The sequence below is a fragment of the Lissotriton vulgaris genome, chromosome 11 (genome assembly GCF_964263255.1).
Source record: "Lissotriton vulgaris chromosome 11, aLisVul1.2, whole genome shotgun sequence".
Taxonomy (NCBI): Eukaryota; Metazoa; Chordata; class Amphibia; order Caudata; family Salamandridae; genus Lissotriton; species Lissotriton vulgaris.
Window position 1 is genome coordinate 1,078,773,687 of NC_141699.1, and position 26,794 is coordinate 1,078,800,480.

The 26,794-nt window shown below is 46.1% G+C and overlaps 1 protein-coding gene across 1 annotated transcript in view; it reads left to right on the plus strand.

Moving 5' to 3' along the window:
* The window catches only part of ECEL1 (endothelin converting enzyme like 1), a 207,682-nt gene that overhangs the window by 57,696 nt on the left and 123,192 nt on the right, over positions 1–26,794 (plus strand). Inside the window, exons 2-4 of the mRNA XM_086944957.1 lie at positions 3,282–3,350; positions 6,958–7,068; positions 20,452–20,544. Coding sequence (XP_086801083.1) covers positions 3,282–3,350; positions 6,958–7,068; positions 20,452–20,544 — 273 coding nt within the window. The remainder of the gene's footprint in view (positions 1–3,281; positions 3,351–6,957; positions 7,069–20,451; positions 20,545–26,794) is intronic.

A 26,794-nucleotide genomic window follows, 5' to 3' on the forward strand; every position in this document is an offset into this window, starting at 1 on the left:
GGGGCCATTGGTGAAGGCACGTCATACAATCCATCCATCCATCCATCCATCCATCCATCCTATTCAGAGCAGATGGCCTAATGTACCTTTCTTCTGTTCAAGCCCACCAGGGAAAGCCTGGTGGTCCCAAATATAAAAACCCAAAAAGGACCCGCAAATCCTAGGAGAAATCTCCACATATTCCATGAACGTTATACTATTTGTTTTCCAAAAAGAAACCCACAGTTTTGGAGTTGTCTTTTGGAAAGCAAAAAAGTGTTATGAGCAGCCGCCCAAAACATGGCAGCCCTTCGCTAAACTTTCTGTTCCTTCAGAGGAGCCGCTGTGACATAGAGGTTGTACCCGATCCGGCAGAGATCCCAAAATATTGTAGGTCGCAGTCCTGTGGCCTGCCAGAGTGACGGAGAAAAGGATCTGCCTCAACCACCCCGACAGCAGAAGACACACCTGCCTTGGTCATCTTAGAGGGCAGTGTCCACCATGGTGACTCAATTGGTTGACTTCCGAAAGGTGGCTGGCGATGGTCATGAGATTTTAGTGGATCCCTCAGTGACATTGATCAGTCAATCTTACTACCCTTCCTGTCCAGTCCTCATACACAGGTTATGGCTACTTCACCCAGATTGCATTTCAATGTCCTCTGCCTGACTTTTGACTCTTGCAAAGGCACTTTGTCTACATTTCTGAGGGGAAAGCTAGTGCCTCACCAGCCAACTCAGTCACTTAGATCACCTCTGCACAATGCAAATATTGTGCCAAGAATCCATAGAAAATATAACTGAGGAGATATTTCTCTGAACTTTGTTCCTCCTCATTCCAACTCTGACTCCAAGCCTTGGGGCTCCCCCTTCTTTGTTAGTCTTGGAAAATAATCTCTATCATATGTATATTTTCTCTTTAAATGGATGATCTTCTCCACTGTTCTACCTTTAGAGCTCTCTCGCTCTCATCCAGGAAAGCTTGCCATTCTTCTTAAAGAAGCACTGGCAAAGCCAAGAGGACTGGGGTGCAGCTTTCACAGTTGCTATAAAAATGCCCTTACCTGGCATTATAAACCTCACCTCTCCAAAACAATAATTCATGCAAACATCCAAGCGCTCCCCTGCCAGGCGGGCACATCCTTACTATAATGCATAATTCCTCAGTGACATGTTTCAAAGTACTTCCACCTGCTGCTGAGATTAATCGACAGTGCACTGATGCCCTGCTTTTGACTCCTCCTCCTTTCCTGCATAAACTTGGATTCTGTCTGCATCTCATATGAAGCAGAGATTGGAAACAATCTCTCAAACCTGGATGAAAAAGTCTCTGTCTCTGGTGGTAACCCCAACACCAGAGTCCAGGTTCATGCCAGGCTTGAGATTTACAATTTCTGGCCAGAAACTCGCTGCCTCCACCTACTCCTCCGACTGTGGCACAAAACCCGTCCCCAAACGAGACTTCCCTGACTCCACTTTGAATTCAGAAAAATGTTCTAGATACTGTTTTGGGACAACATCTGTTTCAAAGCCATTCTGCACAAATTATACTGGAGACACCAGTAAACATATCCCCGCCCCCAAAGGAAACTGCCTCTTCGCCACTTCCGGTGAAGTATCCTACCCTCAAAGTTGTGTACAGTCGCTAAGTTGTCTCTAGAACCCCCAACTCAAAATGTGACCCATTGTGACATACTGTTCCATTATTCCACACAAACTCGTCCAGGGATGAGCAGCTGTCAATCAGCGAGCAGTAAGATGAGCTAGAAACCCTTGACCAGAGTGGGTTTCCAACTCCTGTGTGGAGGCCCTGCACCATAGGAGACCATTTAAAGTTTAACACCTCCCCAGAGCTTGCTGGGCTGCTCCTGATGACTTTCTGTTTTGCTCTGGGGCAGGGGCAGTTGCCAGGAAGGTGGGGGAGGCAGAGTTCTGCCCCTGTCCACATCTATGCCCATTCCAGGTCCAATTCCCTCTTCCTTCTTTCCTCACACAATAGAAATTATTCCAATGTTAGCAAGCTTGCGTCTCCCTTGCGGCAACATGCAAGCAATGATGCCAAATACATTCACTATATGTTGTACAGCTCTCTGCTGCACTCAGCTGCTCCCTAGTCAGCAATGTCCCTAATACTATAGACCAACCTTTCATTGACTGTTGTGAAGGCTATTATTCAGAGTTTTTCTTAAGGCACATGCATGCTAAAACTTTTTCTCCCCCCCACATTCTCTTGACTCCTTCCCTTGTAGTGCTAATATGGAACTTGCCATCAACAACGTTCCTGGCACTCTGTCATAGACCACAGCAGCCTGTAACTACATCGACTTAACCGCGTTATCAGCACAAATCTAAAACTCAGCAGCTGACGCAGTGTGTTTAACCAAGACCATGTTCTGCCATCATTGTCAAAGTCTGCGTCAGCACCCAGAAACAATTTAGGGCCAGATGTAGGTAATCCAAATTTACCGATTCTAAAATACAGAATTTTACCGATTCGGTATTTTAGAATCGGTAAATGCTATGTAGAAAAAAATTCGGTAAGTATTACCGAATCAGTACGATTCGGTATTTACCGAGTCGGTAATTCCCATTCATTCCTATGGACCTGGAGGCCAATAGGAATGAATGTGAATTACCTAATCGGTAAATACGAGTTGGTAAAATAGGAAAACATTCAGGGGTGGCAGGGTGTCACATTGACCCCCTATTACACCCCTAAATAGTGCTTGTGTGCACATGTGGCCCTTAGGGCATGTATGTCTGCCACATGGCACTGTTGAAAATGCACAGATTTGCATTTTCAAAGGATTTGGTTATTTCCCACCAACTAATAGTTGGTGGTAAATAACAAATCCTTAAAGCACAGAAGCACTCTTCAAAGTGCTTGCTACATGCCATTTACCGATTCGGTAAATACCGAATTGGTAAATAATGATTCGGTAAATACCGAATCGGTAAATACCGATTTGGTATTTACCGAATCATCCCCTACATCTGAAATGGCTCAATACCGGTCAGTAAGCCTGAAATTTAGCGAATTTCGGGTTTACCGACCGGTAATGGGCCACCTACATCGGGCCCTTAGTTCTGTAGTACATGTTGTTTCGAACAATAAACATAGAGGTGAAACATAGGACAACCTTAAACCACTGCCTCAGTTAGCAGTGGCATGTCAAGCCAAGCTCTCATCTCCAATTTGCTCTATTTCAATGGGCTGTGTTGAAGGTATGAACCATCGTCTTGTCTCATTTCAGATCCTGCTTGAGGCAGCGAGGTTCTAAACATGCCCTAAATCTTTTGCAGATTGATCAAGATGGCCTCACGCTGCCCGAACGAACACTCTACCTTGGACAGGATGAGGAGAGCGAGAAGGTAAGAAGGCGGCCATGCTTGCCAATGTCACAAAAAGTGACGCACCGGCGGCGTAAAAGTGACGCAAGGGCTCATAAATGAGGCCCCATGTATGTTGTAGAGGACAGCGCATGGTCTAGCGCAGGGGGCATGGTTTAAAGAAGAGTACAGGGTCTAGTGATGGGAGTATGGTGTAGTTGATAGTAGGCGCTATAGTGTAGAGGGTGTGGAGTAGAGGCGAGCACCGGGTCCAGTGGAGAGCAGATTGCATAGTGTAGAGGTGATGCTCTAGTGATGGAGCTTGGCCTCGTGCACAAAGAATGTCCCTCTGAGTGAGATGAATGATCACTTTTCTACTCCATGTATTAAGAGGCCTAAGCATAACAACTTAGAGCATTTTTATGAGATGTTGCTTGCAAGGTACTATATATGTAAAAGCTGGCCATACTAGTCTACATGGGAAGGCTCACATTGGTCAAGGAGTTGTGAAAAGTAAAGCTCTTGGATTATTCCACTGGAGAAAAAAAATGAGGATACATTTTGGACACCTTTTTCCTCGAGGCTCTACTAATTGTTTTATGCCTGTTAGATACATGTTTCAAGCAAATTAGCTTTCTGAAAAGGTACAAAAATTGCTAAATGTAAGCACTAAAATAGCTTCAGAGCTCCTGATCTCCAAAATAGTGAATCACTTAGATCTTCAATAACCAAAGATATTTTCAGCGTGAAAGCCATCACCTTACACCAGATACTACTGTGCCCCTCAAAAGGTGTGTAAATGCGCCTCTCTTTTGCTGATGGAGCGCTTCAAGACCTTAAGCAGACCATCATCATAACCCCTCTTCGAAAATGAAAACAACAGAGAATCTAGATAAAAAGACAAACTTCATGCTGGGTTCTGAATCCCGTGTATCTATACATTTATTGAAATGGTGGTATCTTCACTGATGGTGATGGGTAATGTCTTATTGCTGTCCTTGGTACCCCGGGTATCTGTAACTAAGAATGTCAGCAATGGGTGTGGCATGTTTGTCCATCCCATTAGAGAAAATTAGGGCTAAGGCATCCTGTGATTTATAAGGAGGGTTTGATAGTAGGATAGTCGTGTAGTGATGTTGAGGCCTGAGCGGAGTGTGCAGGGTTCCGCTAAGCGGAACTAGGCAAAGTGACCAAAAACTGCGCCACGCTACGTACAGTTCCTCAAGCAGCGGATTGTTATAAATCGCACCGCTCGCGCTGATTTTTAACGCCGGTGTGTTTGTCCCCGCGCTGTAAAATCAGCACAAACGGCACCACGTGCAGCGCAAGAGGACACTGCTTCTTTCTCCCACTCAAATAGATGTTCTATTCTAGCGGCAGCTTCCTCAACGCGAGCAGAAAGTTTCTCAATACGAGTGGTAGTGAACAGCAGCGACCACCCGCATTGAGAAATCTTGCCGGGAGGTGGTCTGGAGTCAGATTTTCCTTGCTCGCACTTGCCATGCGAGCTGCAGGAGATGAAACCCTCCACTAGGCGGAGTTTTTTGAACTCCACGCTCTACACTGAGTGGGAAAAACTCTGTGCAAATTCCGCGAGCAGAGAAGAATTTCATGCCCAGGCCTAGAGATGTCCTGGGGAGGCTGCAACTGCTCATGTGTCTTACACAGTGAATGTGTAAAACGCATGTGATACACAGTCCCCCATTTGGTTTAGGAGCAAAGAAACTGAACCTTCACAAAGTAAGCATGGCTCCGCTTCAGCACCTGTGATCAGCATCTTCATGGACTGATGTCTTCACCCTAGGTTATTCAAAGAGGAAACTGCCTTCTCCACCCCTAACCGAGCTCAACAACAGATTATCATGGCTCCCAGAGAGGATTGGACCAGCACCTCTGGGACTAAGGCAGGAGGCGTTCCTAGCCCCCTAAGCCACCTTGAGCAGTGGTTTCTCCATTTGTTGGGCAAACACATTACCACTTACATGTTTTCTCCTTACTCTCATTAATATTTTTTTGATTATAGTTCGCTCCCGGGCCCTGTATTACCTTTAGACAGTGTTTGTTATTTACCTCCTTAGATTACTGACCCCCTGAAGAAGAGCCAACTTGGCTCGAAATGCATCGGGGATATTAATACATTGTCGACACCATGCACTATTGTCGTGTTGTGGATTTCAATGTCATGAACTGAACAGTACACATTGTGGATGATCCTGTACTATTTGATTCTACAAATCCACAGTTGAAAATTCACTGAATTACAAAGTGATTAAAACTTTGTTTTTTCACCTTGACTACTTCGCATGAATTTGATTGCAAAAAGTGCACACGCACACAGGCGTGCTCAAGGCTTCCACCTTACACATGTAAGGTTCCTTCTTTCCTTTCTCCTGACTCTCAACATATCTGTATTATTAGGCGCGACTTTAGAATCCCCAGCACAGTGACAGTTCTAGAACAATCTTCCACCATTCCGCAATATCTCAGATCACGTCATCTTCGGTTAGACTTTTGAAGCCTGCTTCTACCTTCAACAGAAGGCCTTCTTCCTGTCTCTGCACTCCTAACAACAGCACCATCAAACCACTTGCTGGTATACACTGCACTCCATAGGTACCCAGGAACCTCAGTTGACACCAGGAGCCGCATTACAGATACGTAGCACTTTGCTTCATTGTGCCGGGCAGACCTATAAAAAGTTGTGTCCAGCCCAATATGGTAAAGTGTGCCGTATTATCAGGAATGCATTGGCCCAAGGGCAGCCGCAAACTTCTGCTACCCTGGGGGTAGTGCATTCACGTGAAATATGAACGCCTGCTTGCAGCCGCTCCGTGTTTACCGTACGGCGGCAGCCCGCCTGCACTTTTAATGGGGAATAGAGATTCCCTTGCAGTCGGATGCTGCCAGTAACTGCACTGCACCCACCTGCAAGGGGATGTCTGGGGGGCCCATGGGACCCCCTTTATCCCCTTCAAACAGCTGCTCTCATGAGAAGCACTGACAGTGCGCCTCCTAAGAGCTTCTTTGCCTCTGCGCCCACATCGATAATACGGCGCAGGTGCAGAGGGAAAGGGATTCCCTCATTTGCATGGGGCACGCCCCCATGCAAACCATGCAAATGAGGAAACGCCCCCTGTAGATAGCGCTGGTGCTATAAGTGCGCCAGTGCTATCGGTATTAAAGAAGGGGCCCCACATTTATCTGCTTATCTGCGACCCCTTCTGTAATACCAAAGAGCCCCGGGGTGTACAAAGCGGGTGCAAATATCCATTCCACCCCCAAAGGCACTTTATGTAAGACAGCCTCTGGAATGTACCTTTTCTACAGGTGGGCAGAGTTGTTAAGGTTTTCCTACACAAACAGTGTGAGTTTTTAATTTATTTAAAAAAGGATTGCAGGTACAACGTCCAGAATAAGCAGATTTGATGTGAAATAATTCCCAGCAGAAACACAATCCTTGGGGTAGGCTTCTCTTGCAAAAAACGTTGCAGGAAATTTGTAAACCACGCAAGCAAAATGACTATTTTTACACTCATCACCTCATACACCCACCCACTGGATGCAGGAAACCTGTAATCTTGGTGGAAGAAGTAAATTGTAGGGAAGGAAGTGAAGCATCTTGATGACCATGTCTGTCTTTGGCCAACAGATTCTAGCTGCGTACCGGATTTTCATGGAGAAGATTTTGGGTCTTCTCGGAGCAGAGAATGTGGAGCAGAAGGCGGAGGAGATCGTGCAGCTGGAGCAGCGGTTGGCCAACGTAAGTGTACCCCGAAAGGAAGCAAGGTGGCGGTCTTCCAAGCATAGGTGGGGGTGACATCAAAGACTGTTTCAGATCTAAGATCTTGGGAGAGAAGAGGGTTCTGTGTTGATGTCTGGTGTATAATTTTAGGTTCAGCAGTTAATAAAACTGCACAAATTCAAAAATGCTCAGTTTTGAAAGAAGTGGAGGAAGATCCTGTGAATTGAAAACTGAGTATAAAATGAATGTTCCTGGAGTATTGAATTTGACAGAACTAGGAATTCTAAAATAGAATAAAGAAATTGAGATGACTCAAACTGGGATTGAGATGAGATGGGGCAGTAGAGTTTCCATCATGAAAGTAAATGTTGAATTACCTCTAATTAAAGTTTCCCCACCTCTACACCATCCACAGCCAATTGGAACTAAAAACATACAACTTATGAATCAAAAGATGATGGGGTGTACATTCCAAAGAACACACGCAAATATTATTCCATAAAATAAAATGAAGGGCCCTTGCATGTGACTTGGGAAGATTGGAAAAAACACACCACATTCAGAGACACCAGGATACCACATACACAGATATAGTCCTTTACAAAAAGAATGGTTTTAGACCAAAATCAGTTTACCCCAACAGTTAGAACACTCAAATTTAGGAATCTTTGAGGAAATTTAACCTTAACGATTCGAAAAAATGCGCAAATCAAAATGCTGTTGCTATAGAAGTTGACAATTAAATTTGCTCTGGCAAAATATAAATTACGCCGGTACCTTCCGGTATATTCCCAAATTTTGTGTTGCACCACAAAATTTCTTGAAAGTTTGCATTATGCAATTTCACAAACATTTTTTACCCGAGCGCAAAATTGTGTACAACATTTTGTGAGATTCCAGTGGGAGACTGGTTCTCATAGAAAGTGTCTTGCTCAGAGAGGACATCTTCTTGAACCAGACTACTGCCAATATCTAGGGACACCTTTTACGCGCAGTGCTTGTTCCAGTCAAATACATGACGTAAGATTCCAGCAAACTACATTTCACTACAAGATCGTAAATTCCCAACATTTTTATGTAGTCTTGTGAGAAAAAAATTACATGATTTCACCCCCCCCCCTCCCACAGATGTAATATATCACTCAAGCTGTGGAATAGTTTAGAGGCTTTCTCTGTTTTTTGAGACATAATTATTATACATTTAGATAAGAAGTGATGTATTGATGTATTAAGTGGGTCTTAAAACATAACCAAGGCCTAAGTGGTGGGGTATGCTTCCAACAACTGGTGATAAACCATGTTAGTAGTAAGTTACATCTACTTCAGAAAGAATAGATAGTTGTAGGGCTTCCTATAATGTTCTAAGAATATCAATATTTAAGAACAATATATCAGATAAACCTAATGAGTATTCACTCAAGCACACCTGGACCATCATATATTGACCCGCCAACGCTCACAGTCCATTAACTTCTCCATCTTTGTGAATGACGTCATGTGTCTCTGTATCACCCAGCCCAGTGCATGTGGAAGGGATACTGTAGAGGTGTTTTCCTGGATATAAGACACACTGCAGACACCTTACTGGATTTTGGACATGATTGATGCTGGCTCTTTGTACAGGTGTGTGGATCAGAGAATTGGTGGGTGATTGATGGCACCATGCAAGATTGGGTGTCCTGTATTCAGGAATCACTGTTAAGGGTCAGGGTGGTCTGCAGCACATACGCAAGGGCGTTCAGGTCTACTGCGACCATGGATGTTGTCTCAGGAGACAACTGGTTTCTTATTGTGGTTAAGAATTGTGCTACTGGTTTGTGCATTCAATTGTGGGTGCTTGTGTGATTTTGTGCGTTTGTGCAACTCACCTGCTCCAAACACCTGTTACAGGAATTGTGCATGGAATGTAAAGGCCATTTGAGGTATTGTTTGCACTCCCTGTGCAATATAGCATTAAGGAAGGGTCACACAAGTGTGCACAGAAATACCGGTCACAAATTTACAACTAGGGAATTCCCTTGGGGGCTTCTCCTTATTTGTCTGGAATTCCTCACCAAGGAAATGAGGTTAGACCCTTTGTGTCTATTCATGCCCCAGGGGCTGCAAGTTCAGCTTGAACCCAGATGAGTTTCTGTCAACTAGATACTTCCCTACACAGATTGTATACTAGAAACTATCTCAGAGTGTTTACACTGGCACTCCATGTTTTCACGCGCTGGTGTCAATAGTGTTGATCTGCTGATTTTGAACTTCACCCCACCCCAGAAAGTGGGTTATTAATTTGGGACGGGGTGACCTTAACAACTTTTTTTTAAGTTCAAGAAAAGGTTTATTGAAAAGATGAATATGATCATAAAAACAATACTTCGTATATGCAGTTATTTGTCAATACATCTATACTACTATTATAAAGAGAGAACAGTGTCCTTTGAGCCTGGTAAACTCGAAAAGTACACCACCAATCCAAACACCCAAGACATCTTTGAAAACCTCAGGGCAAGCAGAAGGGCATAGGCTATATAAAAAAAAAATATATACGTTCTTTAAAAAATTTAGGTATAAAAAAAAGTAGTCCCTTGCAAGTAGCGCCGGCCGCGACGTGCGTGATGACATCGGGAGCGCGGGGAGGAGCAGCGTTCAGGAGCAAGAGGAAGGGCGGCGGACATGAGCGCGGGGAGGAGCTGCAGAGCGGCGAGCGGTGGACAAGCGGTGAGGAGCGGCAAGAAGCGGAGGAGCAGTGGAGCAGTAAATTCAGCAGCGCGGGGAGGAGCGGCGGCTGAGGTAAGTTAAGCGGGTGCGCACCGAGGGACGGGTGGGGGCCCTGAGTGCTCGCAAGCCTTTTACTCAAAGTTGGGACGTCGGGGGAAACAGTGGACAACAGCGTGGGCAGAAGCAGCCAGGACCAACAAAACCGGAGCAAGGAAACACTGTAAGTACGCTCTGCTGCTCCCGGCCGCTCTGCTGCGCCTCTCCTGCTGCGATGCTGCCCCCAGCCCCCTTCTGCCCCGGGCAACGCCGGGGCGGGCTGCTAGTAAATACATAAAGGTGTAATAAAGAATAATATTGATATATAATATCCATTAAAATAGTAAAAGGATAATATAGAAGATGATATGAATGCAATTAAAGGTTCACAGAAATCGTAAATAACGGTACATGTCAAAAATACACAATTTTAAAAAATATTATAGAAAATGATGAATTAATCATAATTATAAATAAACAATAGGAGGTCAAGGAGGCTTGGTAACTTCTTGGTGTGAGGGAGCAGGTAAAGAAGATTTCTTCACAGTATCGTCTAGAAATTGTGTGAGTGGGCCCCAGAAAGTGGGTTATTAATTTCGAAGGGGGTGAACTTACCAACTTAATAGAACACAATTATTTTTGGGTACAAAACAGTTCACACATAAAATCTGCTCAATGCCTGCCATTAATAGCAGGAGCAGCGGGTGTTTCCCGTGAAAAAAATGCATGAAAGTTACAAGCAGGAACAAACAGCATTAAAGTTAAGAACACAATGAAATTGCATTTGCAGAGCAACTTAGGAACATAAGACCATTAACAAGGAAAATGAATTAAAAATGCCAAACAAGGATATGGTTTTTTGAAGGATAAAGTCAAAAAGCTCCAGGAAATTGCAAAACATCCATCAAAGTCCATGCTAACCATGGCACATGAGGTAGGTGTGATTTCAGGGCAATAGTGATGGGTGGGGGAATGGTAGGCTTCATAACTCAACAGTCAAAAGTTTACAAAGGGAATGTATTTATTTGATTCTTCGTTTCTTCCAGTAAGGCAAGGTTGGATGCCGCAGCGGCAAACGTCCCTTGGGGACAGATTTGCCGCTGTCGCGTTCCCACTGAAGCTGTCCGCGTCGGCACAAAAACTGCCCCAATTGTGCAGCGATTGCCTTACACCAGCCTTCCTGCCTTTCGAAGTTAGTCTATTGTTTCCCCCATAGAGCACATTTTCATAGGTAATCAATATGCTAATTACAGCCACTGGAGAGAATAAAAGCCAGCAGGACTGGTTTACTACTGATAGACTTCCAGGAAGGACAATGTGTGATTTGTAAAATGTACCCTTCATTGCAGGTTCCAAGTATCTTCCTGCACCACACAACCAGCCTTTTGATAATCATTAAAATGAGCTCAGAGCCAAGTTTCTAGCAATTTCCAGGCCAAAGCTGAAAAGAATAAACTTTTGTTCCCAACATAATTTCTCCCTCAAATTGCTAGTTTAGCTACACAGTGAAAACTGCATTTTCCAGATGTTCAGTCAAGGGACACGGTATTTTCTAATATCTCCCATGTCCCTCCTTTATACGCCCAATCCTGCAGAAAGCAGCCCATGCTTAGGGCTGACTTGGTCAATGGAATAAGTAGGGTTTTCTACATGGCAGGGCACTTTTTTCTGACGCGAGTTACTACAGGGTTTTAACCCTATCCATGCTGATGACGGAACCGCTCCGTCATCAGCCGCGGTTCCGTCATGGCCCGGCCGCCGCGCCTGCGCGGTGCTGATTTCGCGCCTGCGCGGCGCGTTCTATTGAGCGGGCGGGGCCATGATGGAACCGCTCCGTCATGAGCACAGCTCAAACGCTGCTGGTGACGGAGCGGTTCCGTCACCAGCATGCGCCCGCCGCACGGCCCCCCGCCCCCTTGGCGCTGTGGCGGAATAGCCGGCGCAGCGAAGTGGCTAAATTGTGAACCTGGAGTTATCCTTGTTCAGTCAAAATGTGGGTGATGTAATTGTGCGTTTGAGCCTGTATATGTGTCTCTCTACATCACTGACTTAGTTCCTGTGCCAGTCTGTCATGGCCTTATTCACCGCTAAATAAGCCACCTGGGTATACTTATGTTATGGGTCTGAGTATATACCTTGTGAGACTGGATGGCAGTTCCACAGGGCCCAGAGTCCAGATACCTGCCGATGTCATTCCATAGAAAGAAAAAAAATCCTTGGATAAAAAGCAGAAAGGTCACATCAATCACATTCTGAATAGAAAGTGCACCTTGAACTCCGGTAGACATCACTCATTTGGGATAACAGGTAGCCGCGTGCGTCCAAAATGACTTCTTTGCGAGCCCAAACTCACAACTACTAATTACTATATCTAGTCAATGCAGATTGTAGTATACCATGATGATGTAGCTCCTTGCAAAACCTAGTTAACTCATTTACGGCGGCGCAAATTCCGCAGCGGTGCGGGAGTTCTATTAGTTGGGCGGCGGCGGCCAACGGACTTGCACAGCACTACCGAGGTAGTGCTTGTTTTGGCCGTTGGCCGACGCGTGCACGCAAGGGGTTAATACATTGTTCAGTTACAGTAGACTCCGGTGTTAGCCAGTTAACACCCAGTTTCAGCAGGTACTAGTTTAAACCAGTTATATCCAGTTCCAGTACCAGCCAATCGAAGCAGGTTCTGGCATTAGCAATTTAAAACAGATTCCGTCAACAACCAGTGATAAGAGGTTATTTTGTTATCAGCTCTTTAAAGTAGGTGCCAGTATAAACGGGGTCTAACCGGTTTTTGCGTCAGCCTGTTAAAGTAGGTCCCAGCATACGCCAGCTACAGCCGGTTCCAGTGCCAGTCAGGCCTCTTGTGGAAGAATGTCTTATGACCTTCCTGTCCCACCGCACCCCAATTCAGACATTCTGAACCCCAGCACGAGCGGACTAGTCAAGGGTACGCGCGGTTAGACCGCATCCACCCAATATTTTCACAGGGTAGACACCGTCCACCCTGGCACGAAGTTGTGCCCTGCTGAAATATGCTGAACTCGTCCCGTTGTAATGTTCAGACACCACGACACATTCAGCAGCGCCTGCAGGTTGTCTGCTTTCGTTCTGAGCAGCAACATGCAGGCAGGGAGGGAGGATTTGTTATTTCAAATTTGAGCAGGCTTTAAACAAAGGCCAGGTAAGGGGCTATCAGGCCGCATTTTGTTTGAGTTTCTTGGCTGAGGGCTATATGGAGCCTCACACGTAGATGCAAATGTAATAGAGGGGAAACAAAGGCTCACAGCTTGATGTTACTTCACCGGTACTTAACCCCTTCGGTGCTTATGACGGAACCGCTCCGTCACGCACCTCGGGTGCGCTGCGCTAGTGACGGAACGGTTCCGTCACTGCCCGCTCGACGCGCCTGCGCGGCGCTGATTTCGCGCCTGTGCGGCGCGTTCTATTGGGCGGGCGCGTTCGTGACGGAACCGTTCCGTCACTAGCACAGCTCACCCGAGGCGCGTGACGGAGCGGTTCCATCACAAGCACAGGTGAGCCGTGCGACCCCCCTCACCTCCTAGCACTGCAGCGGAATTGCCACCGCAGTGAAGGGGTTAAGAAAGGCATGGTTTAGACTTTATTCAGTCCCAGTAAATAAGAGATATGCATACACTGTAAGAATGTTAGATGTTCTGGTCTGATCCAGTATTTACACAAATTACAATTTACCTCTATTTTATTCCTTTTATAGCGCTACTCATCCCAAAGCCGGGTGTCAAGCGCTTTACATCACACACACATTGTACATTGACAATAAATCATATGTGTGTAAATCGACGTATAGGATGAGCTACATAAGGCAGTGAGGGTTACAAGGTATAGAAGTCACATGTCCTTCATACCTCACTGTGTTTTATTAGAAGGATTGCAATTTATGAACTGGAAGTAACAAAAGGATCTCTGGGTTAAAAGCTGTAGCCCACTTACCTATCTACATAAAAAACAAATATGTCACCTGCCTGTTACATAATGTTCTTTACAGAAGACATATTAACCTTCTATGCTACTTTCATGGAAAACGAGGACTAGGCAAAACACAGATCTCTCCAGCAAATGCCTTAGCCACAAGAGTTATCTTATCAATATTATTATTAAACCCTGAGATTTATGGAGCACACAAAGCTCTCTGCAGCAGGTGCCTTAACCCCATAAGCTATATTGAAATACAGTCTGTTCAACCGATTAGGCAGAACAGATTTAATATAACATTTCTCCTTAAGTCAATTTCTTTGTGGAAGAGTTTAAAAAAATAAATGTATAAATTGAGGCTCAGATTTTTTGTTGGGGTTTGTCACTTTTTTGGCACAACCCTGACGCAAAATGTCATTTGTTAAATCTGGTAACGCGGTCACATGAACTCCTTATACAACTGCTAAATATATGTGTGAGGTCTTAGGAGCCGATGTCACTTCTTCCTTTGAGGTTATGTGTTATACTGCCACTTCCTGTGATGTCACTTCCTGTGATGCTACTCGTGATGTCACGCACCTTGATGTCACACCCTGTGATGGCACTCACAACGATGTCACTTGCATACTGTCTAACGTGATTAGCCACCCTCCCACTTTTTCTTTTAGGACTTGTGCCCTGCCCCGAGCATTCACACAATTTACATTGAATTTGGGCAAAAGGCCTTGTGTTTGAAGCATCATGTGGTTACTAATGGTCAACATAATTTCCCTTGGCTGGAATAAAATATTGACTAAAAGTTAATAACATAGATCCTGAGTTCTGCAAATTTACCCTTTTAAACGTATAACATGTCTTGCTTTGACACATCGACAAATACACTTGGAATGTAGGGGACATTAGGAAAGCCTCATAACAGGAAGACCGTTGTTCCTTTTTCACAAGTGGGATTCTTTGATGGTGAAGCACAACTGTAGTGACCCCCGGCCCTTACACACGGCCCCCCCTCGCCCTCTGCTTCATGGTCTGCTCTTTATTTCAAGAGGGAAGGAGGCTGTCATGATGTGAATACCCCCACCACCACCCCTTACCCCGGGGACATTTCTCGACCAATGCTTCGTACTTCCCCTATCCGATGCTTTACCTCTGCACAGGTTTGCACTCTGATCTCTGAGCTGGAAGGTAATTTTCCAGAAGTGACCTCTGACCTGGAAGGGCTTGTTTCCGGAAGTGAAGTATTATCTTTCACCAACAAGTTATTGATGAAAGTTTTCATGAAGTAATCGGCTGTAAAATTAATGGAATTATGATTTATTTTCTTTTAATCTTGCAGTCTTACATTTCCCGCTAGGGAAACAACTGTGTGTGTGGCTTTGGTATTATGAACGTTCCCTTATGAGATATAATCCTAAAACCACAAACGCATCACATAAACACCTAAAAAGATTTGGTAGGCTGTGTAAATTATGTCGAATAGTTTACTAAAGCAAACAGAGGCACAATCAACATGTTGCAAAAAGAATACTGAGGATTTTTGCTAAAGTTATACCTCCCAGCTTTTGGCTACTTCAGAACAGCAACACGTACACAAGTGTTTGATATTTTTTCTGAGGAAGGCGTGAACTCTAGGCTCACGGTTCCTGATTGTAAACCTGATTTGATCACACCCCAGGTGGAGTTTAGTTGTAAATGTTGCATCGGCTTTTTATTTTTTGCTGCCTTCCTGTTCTATTTTTTCTCTTTATTTTAAACAATGATTGTATGATGGTTTATATTCTGATACTCCTATGTACTACTTGTGTTTTTATGGCCTATGGTCAAAGTAAGCTATGGTTTGACTGTGATGACCACATCCTAGGACAAGGGGTTGTCTTCTTCTTGATGCTGGACATCCTGTGATTCTGGGCAAATAACTTAATCTCCCCGGGCCCGATTCACAGAACTAACTTAAGACAAAATCCTAAACTTACTACCATTTTGGTATTCACAGAAGGCACTTACTCATTTCGGTATTTACAGAAGTTAGGACTCCTAACTTTAGGACTCCTAAATGCCTTCTGTGAATACCGAAAGCCTTAAAATTAGGCTTTTTCTCAAATTTAGTAGTAGTAAAGTTAGGGCTCCTAACTTTAAGACTCCTAAATAACTTCCGTGAATACCGAAAGCCTTAAAATTACGATTTTTCTCAATTTGATAGTAGTAAAGTTATGACTCCTAAATGCCTTCTGTGAATACCGAAAGTCTTAAAATTAGGATTTTTCTCAGTTTAGGAGTCCTAAAGTTAGGAGTCCTAACTTTACTACTACTGAACTGAGAAAAATCCTAATTTTAAGAAGGCATTTAGGAGTCCTAAAGTTAGGAGTCCTAACTTCTGTGAATACCGAAATGAGTAAGTGCCTTCTGTGAATACCAAAATGAGTAAGTGCCTTCTATGAATACCAAAATGAGTAAGTGCCTTCTGTGAATACCAAAATGAGTAAGTGCCTTCTATGAATACCAAAATGAGTAAGTGCCTTCTGTGAATACCAAAATGGTAGTAAGTTTAGGATTTTGTCTTAAGTTAGTTCTGTGAAACGGGCCCCATGTGCCTAACAAAAAACAAAAAAAATGAATGTGTCCTCATGTTTTGCAACTAGTGCTATGTAAAGCGCTCTGATACCCGATTCGGGTCAAGTTCGAGCTATATAAAACTCTGTAAAATAAAAAAATAAAAAATAAATAAAAAAAAGAACCGGCCCTACAGCCTGGCTTTTTGCCGCTGCAGAATGAAATTATTTTCGGATATCACATAAGGCTGTGGAGCACATTTCCTGGCTGAACCTCGAGTGTTCAATAGTTTGAGGGATTAGCAAGTGTAAGCCTTGATCTGGCCCTGCAGGAGATGGCCATGCAAGCTGCAAAGCCAGGGGGGGCTTCCTTGATGGATGAAAGCTAGCCACTGGAGCCTGGCAATCCCTAATCATATCTGATCGCCCAGGGGACAAGAGAGGGGACAGTAATTGAATTGAAACCCTCCCAAGGGTGAATAATAGTGATTCCAATTACAGGCCCCCGCGGGCAGCCGCGGAAGAGTAAATGCATCAGAAGGCGCGGGATAATGTCTGATGGAGAATAGAGCGAGGACAGAGAATGACGCTGAGAATGGAGCGGGAAACAGACAGAGTCTCATAATAGACATATCGATAAAGATACAAAGTCTGGAAAACTTCACCTGACTGTATGGATGTGCACGATAAAGATGGAGATGGTGAATGCCAGTCTGGATGTACAGGCCAAAACTGAGCCTGGCAGTGCCAGTTAGGAGGCACCTACCAGCAGACACATAGCAAGGGTGCCATGGGCCCCAACGCAAGCTCTGGTTGGGCTGTTAAAAACACCCACTTGGGGAGTGCAGTCAGACCCATCTGCCCTACTGCCATGGCACCTGCTGGACCATCTATTCATCAATGTATGATGCCAACTTATAAACTCCTCATTAAAAAAGTATCTTGGTCCAGAAAGAGTGCTTTTTGTGATTTGGTGTAAATCTGTGCAGTAGTTAAGGAGGAATTAAAAAAAAGATTTATGTATATCTAGACGCGGATCCACACGCCAACAACAATGCCCTGATTGGCTGGCCGCAATATATATATATATATATAATGAAATACGCACCCAAAACCATGTCTCTCCTTTTCCAGACTGGGACCCAAAAGAGACAAGTGGCACAGCTCCAGTAATGTGGCATTGTTTATTTCATTCCACTATACCTGTAATACAGGATAAAAACTGACCGATATGTTTCGGATGTAGCCTTCCACATGGTCATAGAGTTTTTGTGTACAGACTGTCCTTTTAAAGGAACCACCACCATTTTCACACATGTAATTTAAAAACAAATAGACAACTAGGCCGCTAACTTTGCTTACTGTTGTCAGCCTTCCATGCTCGCCAGATTCTCCTCAAATATTCCAAATTCATAGATCATTTTTACTATTTGTGAAGTACTATATATGAGTTAGAAAACATTTGGATCACTTTATATCCTATTTTATGGCGAAACAATGGAGTCCGAGATAAATAAATATAGGGAGAGAGATAAATGTAGGTACATATATATGTGGGTGCCTGGTATATGGAAGTGGTCATTATGATATAAATTAGGAGGCTGGAGTGTGGCAATGGACGACAACCCACAGGTCACTTTATTTGTGACAAGTGATGGATACAACATAGGGGCCTATTAGGATGGCGGACGGACCTGCGTCCGTCCTCCACCCCAGAGGAGGAGGGACCGTCCGCAGGGGCTGTGGCGGTCCCTCCGTGCTAAATAGGATGTGACCGCCACCCTGGCGGTCACATCCTGTATTTTTAATATTGCGGCGGGTGCTGCTTCAAGCAGCACACACCGCAATGTTAAAAAAATGCATGTGTACCTTTGCATGCACGAAGCTGCAGGCACCGTGTGGTGCCTGCCGCTTCGTGCACGCAAAGGAAGGGGGGTACCATAGGTAACCCCCCATGTGCACCCCCCACCCCCCCTTCACCCCTGGGGGCCCGCAACGGGCCCCCAAAGACAACACCGTATGCCTTTCCACAGCAGGAAATGCCGCAGTGGAAAAGCATATGACCGCAGCTATCCTAATATGGCTGGCGGTGTGTGATAGACACCGCCCGCCATGTTAGAGCTTTTCCGCCGCAGTCGGAAGGCGACCGCGGCGGAAAAGCGGCAGATGGAAAATAGATCCCCCAGCCATCCTAATCTGGCGGGGGGCTTTTTCCAGTCCGCAGCGGATAATCCGCATCCTCCAGGCCGGCGGTGGCTTCCGCCGGCCCGGAGGATGCGGATTATCCGCAATCATAATCGGCCCCATAGTTAGCATATTGGTAGTTGGAACATGTCACAAAATTAGGGATCTTCCATTCACCATATCCTGGAAGACTTTTATCTCAATTAAAAATTATCCCTTTGTAGAAATGTTACCTCTAATTTTCTGCAGAAGGACAGCAAATTCCAGTTGTATAGAAAAGACAAATTCTCGAGATATTCCTGGGTGACTCCCCACACAAGAGAGTACATCTCAGTGGGCGCCAGTGATTTCCCTACTAGATTCGGTCTAACACACCTTTCGAAACAACCAGAATTTAGGTACCTGAAGTCTGTTCTGGGGCATGATCATTGGCAGCATAAAGAACACTTTGAGAGGAGAGTGACTGATGCTCTGGGCAGATGCTGGGTATTTTACCTCTCATGTGTGGTGTGGCTGCCTAGGGACCAGGGACACGTTGCCCTGTGATAACAGAAAACCAATTGCAGTTTCAGCTTCTTGTCTGTCAGCCTTTCTGTGTGATCGCTGTGTTATTTATTGTACCTAACCTTTGGAATAGTGCATGATGCAGGTTGTTTCACTTATGCCTACTCCTGCAGGGCACCATGTATAATCCCCTATGCTCTCCCCTAACAACGAGAGGTCTGACAGACTGACTGACTCATTACATTTGGGTTCAGGGTCTATGGCTGCCTCTTTTTGCATTTTTTAAATTTGAGTGTTTGGCATTGGGAGGGGTGGTTGCTTTTCCAGACAGGCTCTGGCCAGTGAATCCTTATATTCCTCAAACAAGAGCTAACTGCACACTCTATCATCTCCAGGGGTATGACACTGAGTCTATCTTAGGTGGAATGGTATGGCAGTGCATTGTGGGAAAAAGAGGTTTAACCCTTCTATGGAGCTTAGAAGTTAAATGGAGTTGCACTCCAGGTTTGGCGACTGACGGGAAACTCTTGGTGGTCCGACAGACGCCTGATGACACCACAGGGTAAGCGGGAAGCCCAACCCTACCAAAGGGCCGAAAGAGACTTCATGGCCAACCATCATTACGGACAGCTTGAAACTAGCGGTGTCTTTAGCACTTCCTGTCTCAGGGAACGTGTTCCTGCATTGTTCCGCTGTGGTGGGAATATCGCATGTTCTAGAACCAATTACCCCATACGCAGATGCACAAGGGTGGAGAACCCCAGCGTGCAGTCCATCCAACTGGTCATAGACCGCTGCGTTGTTCTAGCTCTCCTTTCTCTGAATTCATCTAGGTTAGACTGCACCCAGAGAATCTTCTAGTGACTTAATTCAGGTGTTTGTTTGAGTTGACATCATTAAGGTGTTTGGAGGGAATTTGTCGAATTGTTAAAGCAAGCCGCTTGGAAATTTACTCATACCTTTACTTCAAGATATGTCTCCATGGGATTTACAGAGCACAAACTCAACTACAAATCAATGGAGCTTTCTACTCAAGGGGGGGTGGCTTGGGTAGACCTCCATTTCAGAAGAGGGGTGTAGGGTACACAGTAGAATGAGATTCTAGAGGGATTTGGAGATGAAAGTGGTGATTAGCGGGTAGATGACAAGAAGCCGCGAGTTACTCTGCAAAGAGAAGCCATCTACCATGCGTTGGTTTGTCCTGTGAGTCCTGCCACAGCCTTTAACCTCTATCAAAACATACAGAGGTAGTCTGATGGAATGACATTATCCTCCGACCTTTGACCTTGCCATCAACCTTCAGTTGATCTACTTGGCCGAGTTTCCTCCATTAGAACCGATTGTAATGTATGTTGATGGGTTTCACCCGCTCCTACTTTTTTGCTGCACGACAGCGTCTTCTATTGCACATTTTTACGTCTGAATCACACTGGTGATTGGTTGACACTGCTTTGTTTCTTTTTTTATGGCACAGATCACTATATCGGAGTACGATGACCTACGACGCGACATCAGTTCCATGTATAACAAAGTGACCCTGTCCCAGCTGCAGCAGATCGCCCCTAACGTGAGTACCCAACCAAGTCTTTCCTATAGCCACGCCCACTCAGAGGCAAGGTGTGACACCTGTGTTATTACATCCCTGCCCACATGCTTTCAAACCGGTATGTAAACTGCCACATGGAGCGTGTGAGATTTGGAGATGAGCAGAACCGTTGTTTTAATAATTCAATATACACTAAAAGCAGTTAATACCGGTCGCCCAAACCATTCTTATAGCTTTGGGGGGCTCGAACAGTCTACATTGTCACACTTGTAGCAGTGTGGTGATTAATACTTGTGTGGGTACAGTGATGGCAGCGCTGACAGGGCGATGGGTGGTGCAAGCTGCGGTGGACTCCTGACGAGGGCCCTGGCACATATAATTTTACAAATTAAGCACTGGTTATTGGATTTATATAGCTCTTACTCACCCTGAATAGGCCTTGAAGCACTTTACAGTGAGTAGCACAATACTCCTCTCTCCACAATAAGTTCTTCATCCTTTATGTATTAATTATTGTGAGGATTAGTCTTGTGGTCCCACAAAAATCATTCTAGACATTTATCCCAGTTTCTTTACAGTAGACAAAATTAATAAGTGTTAGGTGTGATCATTAGGCAGGCTATGTGAGTTCTTACTAATAGTGGGTGCAATGAACAGAGAAACTAGAGGAGAGATGGGGTAGTTGGGTTGCAGGCCTATGGGTTCAAAGATTGGGAGGTTGTGACCTATGAAATGAGGTGCCGGCAATGTGTAAAAATACAATAATGCAGATTAAGGGGGACATACGTGAAAGTTAGAGTTGGCATTAGAGGTGGGCTGAATTTGCATAGTTGCGCTAAGCAAAGCTCTGCGAAACGGTAAAAAATCTCCGCGAGCATGCAGAGTTCTGTGAACACGTGGAATTCTTTGTTCCACCCATTCGCAATTTTTTTTCCTGTTCGTGAACGATGTTTGCATGCTAGGGGGGAAATATCTTGCGAACATGCATTTTGAAAGCGAGAACAAGCACAAAACTCTGCGAAGCCGTGGATCGTGGAATTTTTGACAATTCCACGTTCTCTGCGGAATGCAAAATGACTCAATTTCTGCAAATTCTGCGAGCGGAACGAAATTTACCGTCCAGGCCTAGTTGGCATTAGGGGCTGCACAAGCATCTGTGGTCCCTTCTGTAATACCAAAGTATCCCGGGGATGAAAAAGCGCGCACATGCCCGTTGCGTCTCCAGTTTCGCCCCCAGGGCACTCTAGGTAGTAGGGGCCCAGGTAAACCTCCAGCCACTTTCAGTGGCGGACATCACACTCCAGCTTGCCGTGGGGTGGGAGCTCCTGTTCCCAGGACCCTCGGCTCCCGGCCCCTTACCCCTGTGCTAGACCTTGCCTTCAGCTGAGCTCCCGGTCTGCCTCTGGGTTCCGGTTGATCAGAGGCTGCTGGGGGGATCCTGTACCCTGCCAGGAAGGGGGGAGTGCCGCGTGCACTCTATATTAATAAATGATAGACTGCGCCTGTGATATTTATCTTTCCTTGGAGGAGACGCCGCGTGGCACTAAGGCCATTCATCTCCATAAGGCACGCGTGTCACAGCTAAACCAGCAGACTCATCATCTCACCGCGTGCCGCACACTCTCTCTCCTCTCGCCGTACACTCTCTCTCCTCTCGACGTGTCCCTGTCTGGCCTCTCTTTCCCTGCCCCTGTCTGGCCTCTCTTTCCCTGCCCCTGTCTGGCCTTTCTGTCCCTACCCCTGTCTGGCCTCTCTCTCTCTCTCTCCCTCCCTTCTCTGGCTGGCTCTCTTCATGTCCCTGTCTGGCCTTTTTCTCTCTGCCCCTATCTGGCCTTTCTCGCTTACCTCTCCGGCTGTCTCTCTCATTGTCCCTGTCTGGCCTCTCGCTCCCTACCCCTGTCTGGCCTCTCTCCCCTCTCTTGCTGCTTCTCTCCCTGCCTCTGACTGGCATCTCTCATTCTGCCCTTGTCTGGCCTCTCTTTCCCTGCCCCTGACTGGCATCTCTCTCCGTGTCCCTGTCTGGCCTCTCTCTCCATGTCCCTGTCTGGCCTCTCTGTCCGTCTCTCTGTCTGGCCTCTCTCTCCCTGTCCCTGTCTGGCCTCTCTCTCCGTGTCCCTGTCTGGCCTCTCTCTCCATGTCCCTGTCTGGCCTCTCTCTCCATGTCCCTGTCTGGCCTCTCTCCGTCTCCCTGTCCGGCCTATCTCTCCGTCTCTCTTTCTGGCCTCTCTCCACCCTCTCTGGCTGCCTCTCTCCTTGTCCCTGTCTGGCCTCTCTCTCTCTCCCTCCCCTCTGTGGCTGTGTCTCTCCCTGTTCCTGTATGGTCTCTCTCCTTGTCCCTGTCTGGCCTCTCTTCCCCCTGCCCTTGTCTGGCCTCTCTCTCCATGCCCCTATCTGGCCTCTCTCTCAATTCACAGTTGCTTCTGCAAGTACTAAAACAAAAAAAGGCTCTGCTAGGGTCTTGAAAAGTTGGGTGTGCATACGTGTGGAAATTGGTGTACATGTTGATGTTCGTGTGTGTGCGGATGTTCGTGTGTGTGCACTAGTGCGTACGCCTTTATGGGCAGCGTGAATGAGTGTGCATTTACTCCCTTCATGTGTGCAGGTGCTTGTGAGTGTATATGCATGCCATGTGTTTGTAAGATCGCATGCATGCCCATACTACCTGTGCCAGCGTTAGAAGTGGGCGGGGACGGAAGGGCACGGCGTGCCCCTACTTCTTAAAATAATGTTAGTCCGTTCCCCTACTTCTTACTTTTGAAAGAGCGTACCGGGGACTGTAAAGTTGCCATACTTTAAAAGTACACTTTTTTTTTTTTTCGCCGCACGAGTGGTGCACCGTGAATATTCAGGAACTCTGCAGGGCGCCCGACCTCCTCCCCTTCCCTGCTGTTTCTAATGGGCCTGCAAAGCGAGAGTGAAAGGGCCATCAGTGTAGCATGGTGCGAAAACGGCTACTCTGATGGCCCTGTGGCTACTGTGAGCCCGTGATTCACACCTCGCAAGGCTGCCAGCCCCCACTGTGACCTGTGCAGTGCTTAATTTGTAAAATATGAAGTGCAGGTGCTCAAATCTTTGTCGGAGGCCACACCTACTTTTCTCTGGCTCCACCCACTTCCTCCATCGGCTCCACCCACTTCCTCTATTAGCTCCACCCCCATCCTCATCTGGCACTGCGAAAAGACAGAGTGCGTCGTGCGAGCAATTGTAAAACAATTCTAGCCACACTAAAATTATACATGCTGCTCAGACTCACTCAGTACATTGAATTAGACATTTTACCCAGTACTGATTTTACCCAAGCTAAAGATGGACTGTCTTGAACATAACACGCAAGCCATAGCCAAGTAAACACTAGAGTAAAGGTGAAATATTGAACAGATCAATTACTGCACTAATAAGAACACCTCATTTGATTGAAAATTTGCTTTAACAAAAATAAGAGGTTAGATAAATACCGGTGACCTGAAAGAAGACATTTACAACTTGGTGCGGATTGGCACGGAAATGGTTTTCAAAATGACCATATTGACTGATGTCATTGTCACATTACTTTGATACCATTTTGATTATTGTTTTGTGCGATGTAATACATGGTCAGTTCAGTAGCTTCTGAAGTCTCTAGTCTGGCCCCCTAGTGCTTGGCAAGGAATCACCGATAACCAGCTCTGCATTTGGAGCTTGTTTTTGTCTTTTCAATGCCCTTATTCCCATGAGAAATCCGTTCAGCTGCTCATCGAAATTTGTGTCAGCCACGTGTGCTTGTTCTAAGCAGTGTGGGTAAACATCCTATTACAAAGTATTAGGAATTTGGTAGGGGTTAGGCTAGCATTTGATGCATACTACCAATACCACATCTTACATCCTTCAAATTCCATGAAAGTTGTACATTCGCTCTAAACATAGATATAGACCACGTAATAAAATGCGCAGCTTTAATTCTGGGAGATTTTGAATTGACCTGGTAGATTGCTATCTTCAGTAGTGCTTTGTAGAGTGCTTTGGCGCTATATAAATGCATACCACGCATCTCCCCGTGGGCCCTGCCTCCTAGATCGGTAAGGGGGGCTGTGCCCTGGGTCCAGACCTCGCCCCCCCCCCCCCCCCCCCCTCAGCAGTGGGGCAGTGTGCACCTGCCCCAGGCGCTAGGCCTGCCGGAGCCCAGCTGTGCTTAATATGCCAGCCGGGAGGGTGTGACAGGAAGTGTGCTTAACAAGAGTCTAGCAACCAAAGAAAGGAAATGGCAGCATTCATACAACCCACCCCCACCCCCTTAACCCTCACCTGCTCCCCTTACACCTGCAATCGGAGAATAAGACGCCCAGACCTACAGTTGCAACCCCTCCTGGCTGCTAAAAAGATGCGAGCTCCCTGGAGCTTCGGGTCCTGGAGGGGCTGACAAGAATGAAACAAACGTACTCCAAGAGGAGAGGTTTCAATAGCAACTGCTGCCTTGCACCCTATCATCCCACCACATGACTCAGAATTCGGTAATGCAAACCTTGCAAACGACGGCGGGCACACAACTGCGATGGCTTAGAGCTTTAAGTACTATTCATACCATCAACAACAGGCTGTGCACTCTGCACTCAGATGTCGACAACAACTAAAAACAATACCAATGAGCCCTGAACCTGTGGGAATTAATTTTAAGAGTAATATATATTGCTTCCTGCATCACTATCCGTTGCGCTGACAACGCCACACCACACCCGAGAAAAAAAGTGAAAACATTACCATCGGGATCGCACCAGTATGGAAAAGACAGTCAGCGAGCGGCTGGGCGGGTAGGCTATGGGAGCAGGGCCTAGTAGTTTTACTTAAACCCGCAGCCTGTGCAGGTCAGTACAGCAGTAAGTACTGCGGCGCCAGCACAAATATACACCGCTACGGCCGGGGGTGGGGCGGGGGGCCTTTAGTGAATCTGAATTGCAGCATCATTTGCATCCTATTTTTATTCCTAATAAATAAACAGCATTATGGAGCTGCCTCTTCCCCCCGCCCCCACCCCCACGCCGGTGATCTTACAACCGGACCTTCACTCACACACTACCAAAAATAAAAATACAGCGTTGGTTTGTTTTTGCACGGTATTCAGTACTGACAGTATTGGAATGGCAAAAAGTTAGTTCAGTTTGCTTAGCCGCTTACAGTGCTTGCTCAGAAACTCACAGTTTTAACAACTAACTTCAATCTTACCGTTACTCGTGTGGTGGGCGGATGGTCCGGCTCTATGTAACTGAATTTTTTTACGAGATTAGGCGGTGGGCCTGGTGCACTGCTGCTGCTGTTTGCTCTACCCAGCAGTACCCAACAATGCTACCAGAACCTTTAGCAGTGATACTGGCTGCAGTGGTTATGCTGGGTCGTGGCGAGCGCGAGGTCATGTGACAAAAATCTGCGCACGCTGCCACGCAGCGCGTGTACAGCGGCCCCTATCAGAAGTTAGAAGAAGCCAAATCCTGCCCGCCCCTTGCCCTCCAATAAATCAGTTTGTCATTCAGACAAACAGTACTGCTGCCGCCAGTGTGTGTTGTGCACTGGTCCCACGCCCGCCCACCTTCACGGAGCATGCACAGTCAGTCAACTGTGCAGTGCACACGCACGGCCCACTCAGTGACTGAATAAGTGACCACGAAGGGCTGCGGCCGCCATGATCACAAGCGCCACGACCACAACATAATAATTGTTGATTCTATCTTGGACGGCACCGTGCGCGGCAGCTAAAGCGAGTGTGTGCTAGTCGTCTCACACACGCAGTCATTGTTAACCGCTCCTTGGTCAGGCTGAGTACACTACTTAAGGTAATTTTAAAAAAACATCAATGACGCTCGTGCAAGATTCTGTAGACCCGGCCCTGTCAATTAAGTGCCGGTGCTAAGCACCGGAAAGCACCGGCACAAATTAAGCACTGGACCTGTGACAATGATTCTTTGGTGTCAATCAGACTGAGGGACGCCACCTGGGGGACTTCTTGACTTGCTATATATCTGCTCGCCAGCCAGCCACTGAAAAGCTGACCCAGCCCCACCAGCCTCTCCTGTAAATTACTCTCCGTGCCTGCCCAGAGGTCCCCGACCCCTCCTTTACAGCTCTACCCTTTTGCTGAACCGGGGCCTGCACGAGCCTGGACTGCCTCTGAAGCCGAACTCCCCAAACATCAAGTAACTGGGGGGAATAAAACACCTGGTGCATAATTCTTTTCTTTGCTGCTTCTGTCTTCTTTCTCTCTGCCTTTCCTCGTATTTTATCTCCAAACCATTCTCTTTTCTTC